The sequence below is a fragment of the Salarias fasciatus genome, chromosome 4, assembly GCF_902148845.1.
Source record: "Salarias fasciatus chromosome 4, fSalaFa1.1, whole genome shotgun sequence".
Classification (NCBI taxonomy): Eukaryota; Metazoa; Chordata; class Actinopteri; order Blenniiformes; family Blenniidae; genus Salarias; species Salarias fasciatus.
The window spans coordinates 22,590,533-22,609,265 of record NC_043748.1 but is presented as its reverse complement, the minus strand read 5'-3'; the positions used below and the strand labels follow the sequence as shown (position 1 = coordinate 22,609,265).

Below are 18,733 nucleotides of genomic sequence, written 5' to 3'. Positions count from 1 at the left end.
CCAGTAACAGAGGATATGACAATTTAAGACTATGATTAGTATTAATAGTCTCCTCTTCACATATGTGGAAAAATAAATGCATCTGTATTAGTTGCTAATAGAGGCGTCTAAAGCTGGAGCAGGATGACATTTTCATGAGTTCCAACAGTTCTGGAGATACTTTGATTTCAAATGCAAGATAAGAAAGTAAATGATTAGTTTTCTGCACTTCAAAAAAATAGTAGTTATTGATTCAGTTTAAGAAAATCAACACCAACTGCCAGAGTCTGAAACAAAATATTCCATTTATTATAAGGCAAAAAAAAACAATGAATCAGTAAAGTCACATTTGACAAACTGTTAAATCGTCCAACTGAGTGTCAACTGCAGGGCTAAAACTGAGCATTTTAATTTCCTGATTGCGATGAAAACGTCCGGTTCTCAAGGTAATTACTTTTAAAATTCTGCAGACACGACGCACAGAAGAGAACTGATCACTCTTGGTTTTTAAGTCACATCCGTGTGCGTCAGTCGCTCAGTGTTTTCTCACAAAATCAAACCAAATGAATCCCTATAAGACCACAGACATGTTATCGTTATTCATTTAAAAATATGATACATGAACCCTTTGGCTGAACCGGGACATGGAGCCAGATCACGTGTAGAGCTCGAAGTCCAGCCTCTTGGAGTTGTAGAACTGAGAGCCCTCCTGATCCGCCCGCCTGCAGTAAACCCCGCTGCTGAAGTAGCCGTCGTCCACCCAGTCCTGAAACGGAAAGCAGCAGAGGGAGATTAAAGCCCATCGTGCGGAGATTAGGGTCAGAGGTCGCGCTGACCTGCGACACCACCGTCAGAGTGGGACTTAGTGCAGAACGTGCAGGTGGAGGAGATAAACGGGATCATCTGGTCAGTGTGTGTTCAAGTATTGAGGTAACTACCAGTCGATCAGAGGTGAAAACACACGACTCTCAGACTCCAAGGTTTTCATTTCAAGTGAATTAATGGAAACGCTAAATGTCTTTCAGCTGTGCATCACATGGATGTTTAAAATCCATACCTTCATTTTGAAAAGACTGTTTACACGACAGCGTTTCATGTGAAAACATCTTTTTTTGTGCTTTCTCTCCACAAAAGTCTCACGTTGACACAACAATTTGAAACAAGATCCGTCTGCAGGCAGAAACACTGAAAACATGTCGTTTTCATGTGGACCACAAGTCAATCAAACTTATTTATAACACACTTTTCATGTAAACAAAACAACACAAAGTGCTTCACAGTACTAAAACAAATATAAGTGTATTTTATTTTTCTGTTTTTGTGAAAGAAACAAACCGGTGGACGGACTGCAGGAGCTCCAGGAGCTCGTCCAGGACAGTGGGAACGGCGGCGCCAGGAAAACACCGTGTAATGGTATTAAAAAAAGAAAATCTTCTGCACTCTGTCTCTGGTGATGAGTGAAATGGGGCTGGAGAGAGGATGAGGTGGGGAGCAGCCTCGTCTCTGGGACGGCGACCCCGGGTCAGTGCAGGGCGATCGAGCCTCCCGGAGCTGCAGAGGCTGAACCGCGGGGAAATGGTTCATGAATCGTCATCATGATGCAGCAGCAGGAAGTGGTTCCAGAGGAGAGTGGAGGTGTTCCGCCACTGCTTTTGGGTTTTTTTTTTTCCCAACCCCGGATCACAGCTTCTGTCCATGAGCGCTGGTGGTCCGGGGGCTGTTGTTTTTGTAATGAAATCACACACGTGCAGGCACGCCCCTGTTCACACGGCGACAGAGTTGGGCTGTTTTCGAAAGTCCCACCTGAAGTCATTTCAAAAAGTTGCCTTTTCAACGGCTCCGAGCATCGTTGCCGTGTAAACGAACATCCAAAGTGCTACGAAGGTTTGCCTTTCCACGGGCGATGAATGTTCCCTGGCCGTGCGTTATGAGACGCTTTATTCATCAGTTATGAGAGGAGAATGTTTTCAGATGCACTCTGTGTTCAAACCAGTAAATATACAGCATAGACACAGGTTTTGTTTTTATATACCTTTAGAGGTGCTGCTCAAACTTCCACATATTTTTGCTTTATTACCAGTAGAGTGTGGTGGCGTTCCAGTCAGGCCCAGCAGTAACAAAACAACCCCAATACATTTTCATTCCGAAATCAGGCCACCATTATTCAACGCTACTTTAGGGATTAAACTGACACCAACATGTCAGTGATCAACAACCACAAGGCATCACGACTCCATCAGATCATCCCCCCTCAGGTCACTCCCTACCTGACAAAGCACAAACCACATGGACACAGTAACAACCACAGAAGAGAGGTTTAGGCCCAGAAGCATGTACGAGTAAAAAACCCCCAAAACAACTAGCACTCACCCATCACTTGAAGATGAAATCCATCCTGCCGTCCTTTTTGACGAAGCGCTCTATAACGTCCTCGTGCAGCTGTCTCTGCTGCTTGAGGTGAACCAGCAGCTCCTTCTCTATGGAGAGAGACGGCGGCGTTTCCCCAGCTGCAGTCCGTGAGTACGCTTTGATACGTTCCAGAGCGGAAAACGAGCGCTGGGCGGAGGCCGCGGACAGCGGGAGTGTCAGGATCAAGCATGTGAGGGCGTACAGCTGGGACATGCTGACTGCGAGGCCCGTGGCCATCAGGAAACTCAGGAGGTCAGCTGGGCTCTTGCCCTGGAAGTTCGCCATGCAGTACACGACTTTGAGCTCGACTCTGAGCACGGAGAGGTCAAACTGAGCTCCATAGCTCTTCTTCAGGCTCTTCAGCTCTGCTTCTGGGAATTTTATCTTGTACTGTGGAAACTTCTGTGCATCCAGCAGTTTGACAAACAGCAGGCTCTTGTGATCCGCAAACCGATTACGGATTTGTGTGAGGGTTTTGTTGATGAAGGCTGCGTGCAGCGCTCTGTAGTGCGCGCGTGGGTCGGGTTTTCCTCCTGCTGCCACCGGCTGCCCCGCTGCCTCCACTGCTGCCTCAAAGACGCCATCGAACTTTCCTCGCTCACCTTCGAGGTTTTGGCAAAACTCTGCAATCCTTTCCAGAGAGAACTGCACGTCCAGCGTCTTATTTTGAAGGATGCCAGAGAGAACATCCGCAGAGTCAAAATGCGGACAGAAGCAAAAAGGAAAAAACAAAAGTCGAATGACTTCAGATGTGATAAGTGTCCTGACGCGCAGTGCACTGTGTCGTGGTCAAAGACCTCGGCGTGGTCCAGGATGTGCTGGAACAGCTCCACCAGCTCCGCTCGTTTCTCGTGCACCGTGCACACCAGCCTCGAGCCGAAGTTCCACCTGACATTAGACACACCTGGGAGTCTTCTAGCGCAAATATCGTCCAGCAGTTTTATCCGTTTGGGAGAACCTGTAAAAAACGCTGCCAATCCCCCCAGATTGGCAAAAAAGATCTTACAGTCTTTGCTTGTCGAAGCTCCGTGGGAAATCAGTCGGTGTAAGGCGTGAGCGTAGCAGTGCACGAAGAGAGCCTGAGGGATGGTTTCCTTCACGAGCGCCTGCGCCGTGTTCAGCCCGCATGGCGTTACCGCGACGCCATCGTAGCTCTGAGCGACCACCTTAGTTTTGCAATCGTAGCTTTCCAAAACCTTCATGATCAAAGCAGCGAGATCATAGGCTTTTTTTTTAACCGCAACGTCTTCAAACTTCAAAAACCTCTCTTTCACGCCCTTGTCTTCCGTGACGTACCTCAGCACGTACGACAGCTGAGGCGAGTTGCTGAGGTCCGGTGTTTCGTCGACCATAATGGCCACAAATCTGGCCTGCCCGATCTCTTTCTTGATGGCATCAGTTTAGCACCTCCGCCACGGCGTCCATGAGGTCCTTCTGAATCCTTCCTGACGCTCAGTAAAAACGGCGGCGGATGCGAGCTGCTGTCGCAGGCCAGCATCATAATTTGACAGCAGAGTTAGTGACTCCATGTAATTAGGTTGATGAGGAGATCCGCTTCTCTCGTCGCCGCCGCTGAAGGACAGTTCCTGCTGCCCCAAGAAGGTCACGCAGTCAATCAGGCGTGTCAGTATGTCCCGGTTCTTTTTCACTCTCTCATTGTGCAGCGTCGTTTCCCGCCTGTGCTGCTCGTCAGGCTGCAGATCGACCCTGGCCGCGCCGAACGTTTTCAAATGTACCACATTCATGATGTGTTGCTCCGAGGCCTGATGTCTGCCGATCGCCTTGGTCAAGTTGCTCAGGTTGTCGACGCCACTGCTGCTCCAGGCACCTCTGCCTGTACTGAAGAGCAGACACGGCCAGCAAAACAGCTTGTTGATCTCCGAGCTGGCTGTCAACCAGCTGAACCGTTGTAGTTTTTCCGTGTTGAAATGCCGCACAGAGCCCTTGCAGGTTTGCGTCAGCCCGTCCATTTCGGGCGTCGGTTTCCCTCTGCCGATAATTTCCATTTGTGCTGCAAACGGGCGTCTTGAAAAAGGCACACGAAGCAGGTCCACGACTGTATCGGCCGGCCTTACGGTTGAATCGGTCAGTCTTACGGTTGAATCGGCCACCACCACCTTTCAGAATAACAGACGGTGCGTCAGCGTCAGATACCTGCCCGTCGGCCAATCAGTCCACTTCATTTGAAAGGCGAGGCCCAGACCAGCTCTGGAAACCCCGCTGGCCCGAGAGCCGTCTGCCAATAACACTTCAACCTCTGACGGGCTGATGATACACAACCCAGTGGCAGAGTCACAATCCGAGGCTAGCTATGAAACTACGGCAGGCCCAGCTGCGATGCGTTTATAGAACATAGGACATTTCAGCTCTACAAAATATAACCATTCCTTTTCTTTTATAACCACTTCTTTGGAATTGTGGAGAAAAAACAAAAAGTCCTTATTGACATGGCTGGCAGTGCTTCCCTGACTGCACACCACTGTTTGTTTCAACTGAAATATTTAAAGTCTTTTTTTTATCTAACATTAGTTGAATTGGTTTATATGTATATGTATATGTATGTGTATATATATATATATTATATATATATATATATATATATATATATGTAAAGTTTAAGGACACATTTACAGCAATCAAGTGAAATAAAATATCTGCACACTCCAAAGCACCGTTGTTTTCAGTCTCCATCCAATTCACATGACAATGAAGGTGAAACAATATTCTAACGTTCTGAGATCTTCTCCTTGTGCGTTTAAATACCTGCATCTGCTGGCTGGTGAAGGGTCCGTAGATGACCGAGCTCGCCGTGTTCTCCCACTTGTACACCCACATCACCTGGTCACTCACTGGGAGGAAGACAAAGACAGTTTGACACAACTCATATTTACCGGTGTTACAGGTAACAATGTAGAAAACACCCCAACTACCTCTTTATTCACACCCCACACCATGACAAACAAATAATGCTCAGCATACTGTTTTTTTTTTAATACATAGACGGGTGTGTGAAGGGGTCACTCCAAGAAGCTGACAGTAGGGGGCCCAGTTTCCCATATTTATGTGGGAGCAAACATATTAGACAGGATATGGTCAGATATCTTTTACAATGGGAAAAAACAACGTACATGTAACAGAAAATCCCAGTAGTGTTATATAATTAAATATATTCCGATAGAAGCTGCATTTTTAAATGGATTTTTTTAACGTGGAGATGGAATATGACAGTCGAAAGGTGTAATATAGGATTCTGCCCAGAAATTCAAGAAGAGACGCCCTAGTCCCGCCTCGTCACTTTTTGAAATACTGCGCATGCGCCTGCACTCCAAGGAGAACGCCCATCAAATGTGCACGAGCAAGCGAGCGCGAGCCCTAATTGTCTCGTGCACAGCCGTGTTTAAAAGGTCTCTGGGCTCTGTTAGTGTCTGTTCAACAGCGTTACTTTCTGAAAGAAGATATTTTCACCATGTCAGAGTCGCCACCGGTAAGTGATGAAGTATTACTACTATGATATAATTTGTACCCTCATAATGTTTAAGTTTACCATAATACTGTAATTGTGAATAAATTTATGGTGTCTCCAAAGCTCAGTGTAGCATAGCATCTAAGTTTATTTTCCTTATTGTTGGTTTGTGTAGAGCTTTGAAGAGGGGAGCCTTGTGGGCTCGGACATGGACTACGAGCCAGTGATCCCTTCATCCCGAGAGCCGAGAACCAGGAGGGGGGTGTCTGGAGGAACAGGGAGGCCAAGACAGCCAGGAGGAAGCACCAGCCGAGGGAGGAGGAGAGGCGGAGGTCGGGGGTAGAGGCCGAGGCAGTCTGCCAGCTGACCTGTCTGACAGGGTCAAAGCACTTCAGAACCAGAGGATTGAAAGTGAAAAGGTATCTGTAAAAACTCTGATTTTCCCTACTGTCATAATGCAAAGGATGCTAATTAATACACTCTTTGTATAATGACTGCTGTTCCTATTGGAATGTGTGTCAGAGGGAAGAGTTTCCTCTTAGTAAAATACTTTTCAGTCTTTTGTTATTGTAACGTTCCCTTCTATCTTAGTGAGACATAACCTTGCTTTTAATCGCTTTGTTTATAATGCATATGGACATTATTTGTCCATATGAATTCAAATAACCTTTTTTGCTCATTTATGTAGTTGAACTTTGTACAAATCAAAGGGCTTATTCTTAGTCATGTCTAAATGTTTATCTTTTTTGCAGGCTAGGATAAAGAGACTGACCTTTGACGAGTGTCAACAGCTTCAACAGAAATGCCTCACCCGTGAACCAAGCCTCATCTTTGACCTCTTGAGTCTCACCCCTGATCCTCCGCCCCCAGGACCTCCTCATCCACAGTCACCTAGCTGGTGTGTCTGTGGAAACGGCCGAAATATGCCCACACTGCTGGAAAATAAATGCTGTCAACGACAACCACAAAACTGCATATCGCTGTTGCCTCACATGAACGATACATCTTGCAGGAAGGTGTCCTAAGACTGGCTGGACGGATAAGGAACGACCTTAGGGCAGAGGCAGACCCCCAGGAATCAGGAGAAAGTCACAGACAATTCCGTTATGCTGCCTGCAGGAGCTTTGTGGTCTGGCAATATGGAGTACTTGGGCCAGGGAATGGAATTGTCATCCCCAGTTGTTGTATCTGGAAAATTCGTGATCGTTTTCCAGATCCAAACGGTATTTACATAAGCTTTATTCCTGCAAGAGTGTCAACATGTTGTTTTGTTTTTTTCTCATGCATCTTTCTGTTTGCACTTTATTCAAGATTATACCCCAGGAGCTGTACTTGCAGTCAATTGAAACTTGATCAGTGCTTGTGTATTATGTCACTATTTTGTTGAATTTTTGAATTTTGGTAATAAATAATTTTCCCAATGATATGTTAGATTTTCATTGATCCATTTAATTGCACCAAATGTTTGAAAATACTCTTACAAATTCCACAAACGACAATAACTTTTGTAATGGAATTTTCATGTATTTGATGCATGTGATGGTTATCAACTTTAAGTCGACTTCCCCAGCAGACGGCCCCCTGGGATCCTCACACAACTGTAGCCGAGAAGGGGGGGATTTCTTTCCTGCTTGTCCTGTTACATTTTAAACAGATGCGTCTCCCCCTGACCGGGCGTAATCTCCAAAAGGTATCTATGGTTTGAATGCTATTCTTCTGAAGCTAGGTTTACAATACAGTTCACGAATAGTTCAGGAATGCGCACATTCACGCATAGTTTGCGCATAGTTTACGTGCTTCCCGCAGTGGCACGACGTGGTCGCGCAATTCGGCTTGAGCTGTTCGTGAACTATTGGTTGCATCCTCCCGCATTGTCCCGACGAGTTCACGAGGCGTTCACGGACAGTTGGCGCATAGTTTACGGTCAAGTCGCGGTATTTTGTCCGGCCCAAAATTTTAAACTTTTCAAAATTCTCGTCCCGACATGACGCAGCCACGACGGGTTTACGCGCACTTCACGAGTGGTTTGCGACTCGATTCGTGCCAACGCGTGCCACAGAATCGTTCAAGTGTAAACCTAGCTTGAGATGCACCGCTAGCCACAGGGGGCTGAAGTGGGCTGGGTTGTTGTAGTTTCTGTTCTTTTGTCACTTCATATGTTAAATATGTGTCCCTTCCTGACTGAGGGCAGCCTCTAAGACATGTTAATGTGGGAGAGGGTATAAATATCAGCCTGTGTCTCGGAACTTCAGAACTCACACTCACTACGTTTACATGCAGCTAATATCTGGGTTTCTGAAACATCAGGAAAACCCCGTTAACATGCTTTAACAGAGAGTTACCCCGTTTACAAGTCAGAGCATTCAATTGGGATCTCCCTTTCCAAACCACGGCGCACGTCATGATGTTCTCATAACAAAACAGCTTTGTGTTGCCAGATTGGGTGGGGTTTTCGCCAAAGCAAGCTTCTTTTTTGAACACATCGGATGGGTTGATAGGGTTGATTATGTGTTTATGACATGTTTTTTTTATCATACAAATACGGTTTTAACCGAGATGGAGGTTTGGGCTACTTTCTACGAGTTTCAGATTTTTTTACGGGCTAGATCAACTGATCTGGCAACCTCCTCCACTGGACTGCAGAGGCAGACGCTGCTGCGGTTCCGTTCTGTAGACGGAACGCAGACAGAACGGTTGTTCTGTTGTACATGATTTTTCTGCTGGCCGTACAAATCTCCGACTTTCAGAAGGAAGCCTGTGCGATGTGCGCGCTCAGAATAACAGTTCGTATCGTGCGTTACAGAAGCCTCACACGGACAAAAGTGTGGTTGAGCTGCATGTTTCCGGTGAGTTTCGCGCCTACTCGTTGCTGGACTCAAAAGACCATGATTCATTGCGGATGGAGCATGAGCGGATCCAAAAACAATGTCCCGTTACCCGACGTGTTTACATGGCGGCACTTTCGAGTTTGAAAAGGAGTAACCCAGCGGTCTTTTTCGTGTTTTAAAAATCTCGAAAACTATCTTTTCCGGGTTTTGGCGGGTGTTTACACGGCCACGCGCTCCTGGGTTATTGCCAACATTCGAGTTTGAAAAGGGTTTAAAAAGAGTTATTGGCTGCATGTAAACGTACTGAGTGACTGAGCAGTGGTGACTTCTCTCCTGTTGCAACTACAATAAAAGAAATCAATAAGGAACTCATCGTTGGTGCATTTTATTAAAGCTCGGGTAGACGACGTTGTCCAAAAGCACTTTCAGTCATACTGAGTGAAACGCTCCCTGTCCCCTGGGAGAAGTCAATACATTATGTGGACGGGAAAAGGTGCGGAAAAAATCTGACAACTGTCGCGGCCAAAGGACAGTAAAAACTCCGACCAATCGTAAGGCGCGGACCGCTCTTCAGGAACCAATCAAATCCCTTCGCCGTTCTACCAGCCCCCTGCGCGTTCATTTCAATGGCGTGCACTGGCCCTGGTTCAGAGCTGCGGCGTTGCCAAGGCGCTCTCGGCGCTCGCGTGAAAAATAGAAGGAAGGCTCCTATGAGCGTTGTGTGCGGCAGTCAGAAAGGTTCATAACATTGGAGGCGATCACAAACTCCCTGCGCGCGGCGCTTCCACGTCCAGTGCATTCGCTGCCAATGGGAGCTCCTCCAATGGGGTGGGAGATGGGCGGAGCCTTGGGAGATGCTACATTTGTGCTACATGCTAGTTTTCCAAGATTGCCGACCCTAGCTTTAATAGAATTTCCACAACACTTTAAAAGTAACTAAATATTGCAAAGGCTTTGTTGTGACAGTTTAGAATGGAACTTACATGACATAAGCAATTACCTAATAAATCATAATCCTTACCAATGAATGCTTTACCCATTTTTATTCAACGCTATAACTTCTATATTCTGTACATTTATAAATGGCATGAGTCACTTCACAAGAAAACTGTTCTGATAAGGCTCGTTATGGCTGGAGAAGAGGAAGATCCAGTTTCTTTCATGTAACAAGGTTGCATACGTCAAGGGCTACAACATGCAGGTCAGGGGTGAGATGGTTGACCTGTAAAAACATAAATAGGGGCAAAGTTTCAGTCCTTTAGAGCAGTTTATATGGGATATAAACTTTTTAAAAACAACAATATGAAATTGAAGTTTACTGTACATAATTCATCCAAACAGACAATAGAATAGAAGGCAACTCACCTAACCCCCGGCGGGCTTTCTGCTCCTTCAGCTCCTGTCCTGTGGGAGCTGGCCCACCAGACAACAGCCCCAGTCGGCGTGGATCATCAGGTGCAGGAGGCTGCTTTCCCGCCATCCCCCTTGGAGCCAGCAGTCTGGAATGCACAATGATGCTCTGGAGATCTGGGATGTACTTGTAGCTTTTCGGATTCTTGATCGTGTACAAACGCCACATCTTGGATCTTTGGTTGAAATGTCTGCCGTACCTTTGAGGAGTAACAGGAAGTCAGTTTTATTGTCACCATGTGCTTTGTATTAATAACGGACTGCAGTGAAAAGAAACTTACTGAAATGAGCCATCTGCATTTCTTCGTGCTCCTCGGTTTAGGTGGTAGTTGTAATCTAGCCCTGCCAACTGCGTCCGAGCACAGTACACCATCGGTGAGAAGCTGAAGCGCTTGGATGCATACATGAGTATGTGGTTGTGGAATGACTCCAAGTCTGAAGTTGATCTTTGTTCAAATAAAAAATAAAAAAGAAATGAGTTGAAACAGGAATGTGATAAAGTATGATTTTGTTTATAATTGAAAATGCACTGTGTACCTGAAAGACAGATATTTGGGGATGTTTTTCAACCAGCGGGCATCATGAACGATTTGCTGGAGTCGTTTGTGTGCAACAGAACCCTTTGATATCCATCGCTTACCCCCGTCTTCCTCCAAGGGACCATGTCGACAGGCGCCCAAGGACCACTCATGTACATTTGTCACATGATGCAGTACTCCGGTCCACAGATCCTATAACGTAACATACAGAAATATGACTTGTCTGTTCTACTACAACATTTGACCAGTAAGATTTAGTTTCTAAACATTTGTATGCTAGCAATCAAAATGCTGGGATTTTTTTTTTTCTAATCACTTACGATGAAAGCTTCATATGTTTGCGCCTCTTTGCTGCTGTACCAAAAGTGATCGCAAATGTCTCTGTTCCAGCTCAGGAGCAAGCTGCAGTCCTTCTCACGTCCAGCCTAAAAAAAAAGAAGTCTATTACAAAAAAATGAAGAACAGAAACTAAAGTTATACAAGCAATAGAATATCATTTTGCCTACCGCCAGAATCTTCCTACTAAGGTTTTGTGCACCATGCCAAATATCCAGGCTGTGTTTGACACCGCAGTCCTTTGTATTGGCCACTGTCTGTAACATATTAGAGCAAGATTAGCAATCACTGTGACAATGAACTGGTTTCTGCCACAGAAAATTACAAATCACTTACTAAAAAGTGCCGATATTTGGATGTTGGCATCTGTGCAAATTCTGTCACATTTCCAAGATTGAACAGAGCGTGTCCATGGTCTTCATGAACGTCGACTTCTCCATTGCCACGGAGTTACCTCCAACCTCCCGTTTATCCATGTTGACAATAGACACAATTCTTTTTGTGTCATTGTCCATAGCGGTGTATGTGCAGAATTCAGCACAAAACCCTGGACTGTCCATCCTTGCATCACCTTTTTAATGAAAAAAGAAATGTAAATAGGGGAAAAAAATAAATAAAAGACTGAGGACAAAAGCAAAGTTGCAACACTGATGTGATATACTGACCGAGGAGCACAACAGAGTCCTTCGATTTCAGCTGGCCGATAACATTGCCACTCTCCCTCTTCCAAAAGTCTTCAATGTTTTGCAGACAGAACTTGGTTTGGATCATGTGGAATGTATTTGGGTGTATCATCCCCAAATTCATGAACTTGAAGAGCAATGCAATTTTCCGGAAGTTATTACCGGACAGGAGGACGTTCATGCCCAACATGAAATCGCCAGCGAGCATTCCATTCTTGAAACACCGCTGTGAAGTCCACTTCCAAACAGTGTGACCATTTGGACAGATCTAAAATAGTGCGGACAAACGGTCATTAAAAATGCTGCTTGGGAAACAAAGGGTTACGCTATGAAAATATAACAATGTTCAAACACTCACCCATTCAGCAATGACAGCAGTGCATCTGGACTTCACTGAAACCTCAAAAGGCTTTGCTGCATTGCACGGTGCCTTCGTGCTGGGGTCCTTCTCAGTGCATCTTTCAACTGGGAGAACAAGGAAGTCCAGCAGCTGCTTCATGACGTCATGGTACACTATGGATGCCGGCTGGCTGACAACGTCTTCCTCTGTGAGGACCACTGGCGCATCTGCTGGAGAGGCAATGTCTTGGGTTTCACCCTCATCTTCTGGATCATCGTGGACGGTCTGATCAAGGCCAATCACAGGAAAGTCCTCTAAGGAGACTCCTTTTGGGAGAGCAACACCAGACCTGCGAAAGTACGTACGGAAACCCTTTTTCACACATCACCGCAAACAGACTGCTTACGACAGAAAACAAAAGAGACCCTCCTCAGGTTATAGTGGGTGTGACTGAATGTCTTTGTTCTATGCCTTCCCCACAAAAGGCCAACCTATTCGCACTGGATCTTCTAGACCCTGTGGAATGTGTGAACTCTATTAGCACACTGAAAGTCACGTCTGCCCCCACTCCACAAAGTGTAAATCCCTAGTGTTTAAAACTTCTGCAGCAGAGTAATCAGAGTAATAAAACACATACTTTACACAAATTTGAGGGTTCACATCTTCTAATTCATCAAAGTCCGAAGAAGCCTCTCTGGTCTCATCTTCTTCTGCGGAGGAGGACAGTGAGTCTGTCTCCATATCTGGAGTCCATGTTTCATCATCCCATTCAATCCTAAGAAGAAAGTCATTTCAGTGAATATTTCAGTTCCATCCAAAATAGAGCAACTGAAGCTGTGATGCTCACATTGAATTCTGTAAACTGTTGAAGACATCTTCATCAATGTCAATTCTACTGATGGAGGCCCTAAAAAAACAACAACAACCAAAAAAAAGTAATAAATTAGCAAACAACAATCACTAAACCATAAAGGCAACCCAATCAGTTACCTGCACTCAAATGTTTTACAATTACCTAGCTTCCACTTGTGGAGCAGCAATCCTTTCCTCACCACTGCTGCTGCTGCCGCCAGCAATTTTCTCGACTCCCTTCACAGAGAAATCTGCTTCACTGAAAAATATTGAAAAAAGTACATTATGAATCAAACCCTTCTTTGCACAGCCACCAATACATAACACAATCTCTACACACAACAAACACTGTATGTACTGTAATAATCATGGAAACAGCGTACCGATCAGACAGCGAGTCCTGAACAGCGGCCACAGCAGGAGGCTGTGGTCCCGTTCGTTCTGTGTGTGTCAGTGGAGTGGAAGTGACACGATCGTAGCTGTAACAAATATTGAGAGAACACGTGACTATTCTATTTCCCCAAAGCTGAAGCATGTAACAGTGGTTTTCATTTCGTATCGATGCATGAAATGGCATGCAAGTGGAAGATTGCTGTAAATTATGAAGTAACACAATACCTTCAAGACTAACATCCAACAGACAAGCATTACAGAGCAGGTTCAGACCGTGTTGTATTTATCTATATTATTGATTATGTCCTCGATGCGCAGAAGCAGCAGCTTGTTGCGTTTGTATAATGTACTAGAGTGACCACATTAGCATTATCAAAACCAAGGACAAGGTTTACAGAACATTTCCACACAATGCTTTTTACCACTTCATCATGAGGTTACTTTGGAAAACGTGAGATGCTTAGCATGTCAACGCAACACGTGACTCACGCCTGGTTCCATCGCTAATAATGATAGCTTACAGACAGCTTCATCAGCACATCTCCGCTCATACCAAGTAGATATTGTCAAATGAAACATACTAAAACCATACCGCCATGATCATCCGCTGAGTGCATTTAGCTAGTTCCCAGTTAGAGGCTTGCTTGCTTTCAAAAGTATTTGTAATCCACTCAGGTGCATGTCAGCTCCAAAGGCCGCATGCCGTCCCACTCTCCTCTCACCCCGCTGTGTTTACACGCTTCCCCGAGCCACCGGGGAAGAGGGGCGGGGACGTCCTGAGCATCGCACCGCGAGCTGGATTCAATAATATGAGCCACAATTATCAACAAAATTAACAACTTAAGAAGAGTTGCCCAGCACAAAGTTTGTACTCGCAGCTTTACATTATTGATATTTCAAGCAAATTTTAGACATATGGCGGCGACTTTGGAGAGGGGTGTAAAAGTAACGCAAATAACAAGGAAATGTCAGGGGAAGTAATGAAGACGTGTGGTCACCCTAGTAAAGACACAAACGATGCACACTACACATTCAACTCAAATGTATTGGCTGGTGTTACACTGCAGACATAAGTTACTTCTACTAGCAGGGACTGGAAATAAAAAGTAAAATAAAATAGTAAACCAAAGTTACCTGTCGAGGAGAAACTTTGCAACGGAGGCATCAGTGGGAAGTCCTGCCTGTAATTTCAGTGCTCGCCATCTTGTGAAAGAATCTCCCAAAAACACTCTGGTCTTATTCCTGACTTCCGAGGCCTTTCTCTTCTTCTCATAAATTTCAAAAACAGTTTTCCTCTTGCGACCTTCAACCATATGAAAAGTACGCGGTGAGAGACTGGAGTCGGAATGGTTGAAATGAAGCTCACGACTTACATAAATAGGCAAAGTGCGCATGCGCAATAAATAGAACGGCCTTACGAAAGCAGCTCGTCGGAATGATTGACTAACAGAACCACCAGTTATTCTGAAGATCCACCCGGAACTCAAAGCAAATAGAACATCCTATATTACACCTTTAATCATTTCATCTCGTTCATTCTGGATCTGTGGTCCTCTGCTAACAACACTGAAGCGGTTTGTTTCAGTATGTCTGGATTCTTGTGAGAGAAGAATATGTTTGCATAGTCAGAGAATAATACTGTGTGTAGTACAGAAGAGGAATTGACAGAGCCATTTATGTACCAGTGGAGGAGCAGTGGTCCTGATATAGAACCCTGGGGGGCTCCGTGTTTCATGGATTTACATGCAGAACTGTGGTTATTGACATGAACATACTGGTATCTTCCAGACAGATAACTTGAGAATCAATCCAGCGCTGGGCCTCTGATGCCGTAGTGGTGGTGTTTAGCAGAGGTGGGAGACTGGAGCCTGATCAAGTCATCTCCATGCCATGTTTTTGCCCTCACCATGTACCACAGACAAGCTGAGGGGCAGGGTTGATTAGATTCACCTGGTGTGATACATGGTCAGAGCAAAAACATGGCATGGATATGTCTTGATCAGGCTCCAATCTCCCACCTCTGGTGTTCAGTAATTAGAATGTCATGTTCGATGGTACCAAAAACTTTAGACAGGTCTACGAATATCCCAATGCTCTTGATCAATTGCATCATTGATTTTTTTCAATTAGATCAAGTATTGCCATAAAGGTAGTATTTTGTGTCCTGAGGCCAAACTGGGATGGGACTATGATGTTTAGTTTGTCCTATTGTAACCTTGTCTTTCCAGAATTTTGGAGAGAATGAGCAGAACGGAGATGAGGCAGTCATCACTCAAATCATTCTTAGCTCCGAAATTGACTGGTGCTATTTAAGCCATCTGTGGCACGACTTCAGAGAACAGACAGGTTGAAGCAGTAAGTCAGTGGTTCAGCAGTTAGACTCATGATACTTTTCATGATTGTACTTGAGATTTCATCAGAGTTCCTACTACTCATGATGACAATTATTTCTTAAACTCCATTACAATCAGTTGGGCTTCAGGAAGAAAGAGTTTGAGGGGTTACCTGTTAGAGGTTGTGTGGAAGAGGCTTCCACAGGTTGGCTCGAGACGTTTTCTCCAGCGGTATTGTTGGCAGCATCATCGTGCTCATTGTCTTCTTCTTCTTCCTTCTTCACCTCCACTTTAATCACAGCCGTCTCGTCAAACTTATCACCGAACATGTCGAGTTCCTCGTCCACCTCCTCCAGCTTCACCGCCGGCTTCTGGCTGCTCGTGTTCTTCAACAGATACGACAGTTTCTCCACGGTGTGCTGATAGATTTCAAACATGCCCGATCCCACCAGCCTGTCTGCGAGCGCTGTGAGCTTGTCCAGCTTCTCCGTGTCCCTTTTGGTTTCCTCCGTGGATTCACTCTCCTCCCTCAGTTTGCCCTTCTTCCGTCCGCCGAGGCCTCCTAACCGGCGGAGCCCCGTCGCGACGGTCTCCCCGGGCTGTAAGAGCTCGATCACAGCTTCGAGGAGCTGCTGCTGCGTGTAGGAGGCCAGAGGATCCTCCACCGGCTCCTTCTCCTCCTCCTCCTCTTCGTCTTCCTCGTCTCCATCTTGAGCGGCCTGCTTCTCTTCTCTCTGCCTTTCTTCCTCGGCCTCATCTTCGTCTCCGGCTCTGCGGGTCCTTTTGGCTCCGAGACCTTTCTTCTTCTTTTAAAAGGCTGTTCTTTAATCCTCACCTGGAAGAAAACAACTATTTAAACAGTGTTTTTTTTAAGTATTTACAATAATTTAAGTCATTACAAGTGGAAGTACCCAGTCGATGTTGTCGAGCCAGTTGTCTCTGATCTGCTCTTCCTTTTTGATGAAATAGTTTCCCTCCGAGTCGAAGTGTCCCTCCTGCATCTCCTCCTCCAGATTGAAAGGCGTGATGGAAACGCCCTCATCGAAATCGATCGTAGCTCCTTCTTGACCTGAAACCACAGAAACAAAAACCAATCAGGGGGTGATTGTGGCTCAGTTGGTCCATGAGTCCAAAAGTCTTTGGCCAAAACAACAAACAGAAAATTCCACCCAACATGCAATAAACCTTTAACAGAGTAATGAGGATCACGCACCTTCCACATCGTCGCTCGCTAGAATGTCGTATTTGCTGCTGTTTGTGTCCTCGCCTTCATCCTCTTCGTCACTGTCGAGGGAGTGTTTCCCCTTGAATCTGGACCCAGGCCCACTCACAGCTTCACAACTCTGTTTCAGAAGGAAAACAACAACAACAAAAAGAAGTTGAAATGGAAAAACAATTTAATCAAAAGGATTAAATCATCATGCATTTCTGAAAGAAAGGTGTGCTACATTTAAAACACAACAAAGGTTTCTAATGAGCTGAGCAATCATTTAGAAAAAAACTGTTGATTACATATTGAGCAAAAACTACAATTCTGATTGTTGATATAAATTAACAGCTCAACTTCGTTCGAATACAAGCTTATGTGTAGTCTGATCATCTGGCTGGGATCTGCCTTCACGGCAGGTTCACTCAAATCCTGGGACTCATTAAATCAGCACAAGTCTGTCTAATAACTGTCCATCTGCTTTTGATCAAACAATAGTTTGACTGAAGTTTAACTCTAATTGTCAAATATCCATATCTGTGACCAAACATATAGTTGTGACACTTATGTCACACAATATACGTCCTAAAGTATTTATGTAAGGTAGTGAATTTTTTTGACAGGATGTTTGCTGGTTTTAATCTCACTGCTGAAGAGTTTGAAGCTTTCTGATAAATGTGAAGGTTAAATCTGCATCATGTGCTAAACCGTACTTTTCTAGAAGTGTGTCTAAATGTGTTTTGCTTATTGAGAAGATGTTTCAGATCATTTATCCATGTAAAGTTAATGTCAAGCAGTAAAAATAAAACACCAATGGATGTATTTTACATCCTGTTAACATCCAATCGAGTCGTTTCAGGTGTTTAATGTTTAGGAAACTTAAAGGAAAACTTTTTCTTCAGTCCTTCCAGTTTGAGTTCGGACCACCAAATCGCGACACTAGTGTTAACACTGTTATAATCTGTTTAGAATAAGGCAAGCGTTCACTTTCACAGAAATACATGAAAAACACGGGAAAGCATGTTAGAGACGATCCTGTCTGAACGAGTGCTGTGAGAAAGTCTTGATCGAGATTAAGTACGGCCGTCAAGTAACGGACGTTCACAGTTCAAATGTCAAGAATATGTCCAGAAAGGCTCTTAAAAACAGTGTAAACAGACTGATACCTTTTTATTCGGGACGTCTTCTTCCAGGTCAAACTCTCCGTTACCATCTTCAAACGTAACTTTTCTTTTAGACATGATGCTACAGAAAGAAAAAGAGCAACACTTCAAATTAACAGGACTAAATGTGAGCTTCGGCACTAACACTAGACTTTAAACATTTACATGCCAAAACGAAAGCACCGATGTTAGCTTCAAGGCTAAAAATGTTAGCCAAAACCAAAGCACTTCCTGCAGTAAATCTAAAGCGTTTATCACATCCTAAACTACACCTGGATGGCCTTCATGTAACTACAATAAAATACGGATGATACGCTGTCAGTCAGCTGCACGGTGGAAGTATTTAAATTGAAGTTTTCTTGTAAATTCGATCACAACATACCCAAAAATAACGCACGCGTTTCTTCTTCGCGGTGTTTCTTCTTCGCGGGTTTCCGTCTTCCTTCCGTTAGAAACACACTGGCGCGTCTTTACTGCCCCCACCTGGTGAGACTGCAGACTGCAGGTTCGTTCAACAGAGACAATGATAAAGAAGAGGGACGGAAATCCACACAGGAAAAAAATTAATAAATGAAGACTCAAACCCGGGAAATATTGTTGTGGGTCTACAGTACACACCACTGTACCAATGTCTCCCCCACAGTTTTCCTGATTTTACAGTAACAAAAAAGATTGATAAGCGGGAGATTGCAATGCCATTAGCACCCTCTGCTGGACTGTAGAGGCAGTGCATTTATAAAAAATCCCTATAAACAGTCATCGCTCCAACTTCAAAACGTAATTATAGATTGGATTTAA

At 44.7% G+C, this 18,733-nt stretch overlaps 1 protein-coding gene across 1 annotated transcript; it reads right to left on the bottom strand.

Moving 5' to 3' along the window:
* Positions 1-265: 265 nt before the first annotated feature.
* cd2bp2 (CD2 (cytoplasmic tail) binding protein 2) lies at positions 266-18,396 on the bottom strand. The gene is given in 8 exon segments (XM_030089989.1): positions 266-745; positions 5,152-5,237; positions 15,738-16,376; positions 16,379-16,400; positions 16,477-16,634; positions 16,779-16,911; positions 17,939-18,017; positions 18,333-18,396. Coding segments are annotated over 7 exon segments (1,224 nt in total). The 5' UTR covers positions 18,014-18,017; positions 18,333-18,396; the 3' UTR covers positions 266-634.
* Positions 18,397-18,733: the final 337 nt, after the last annotated feature.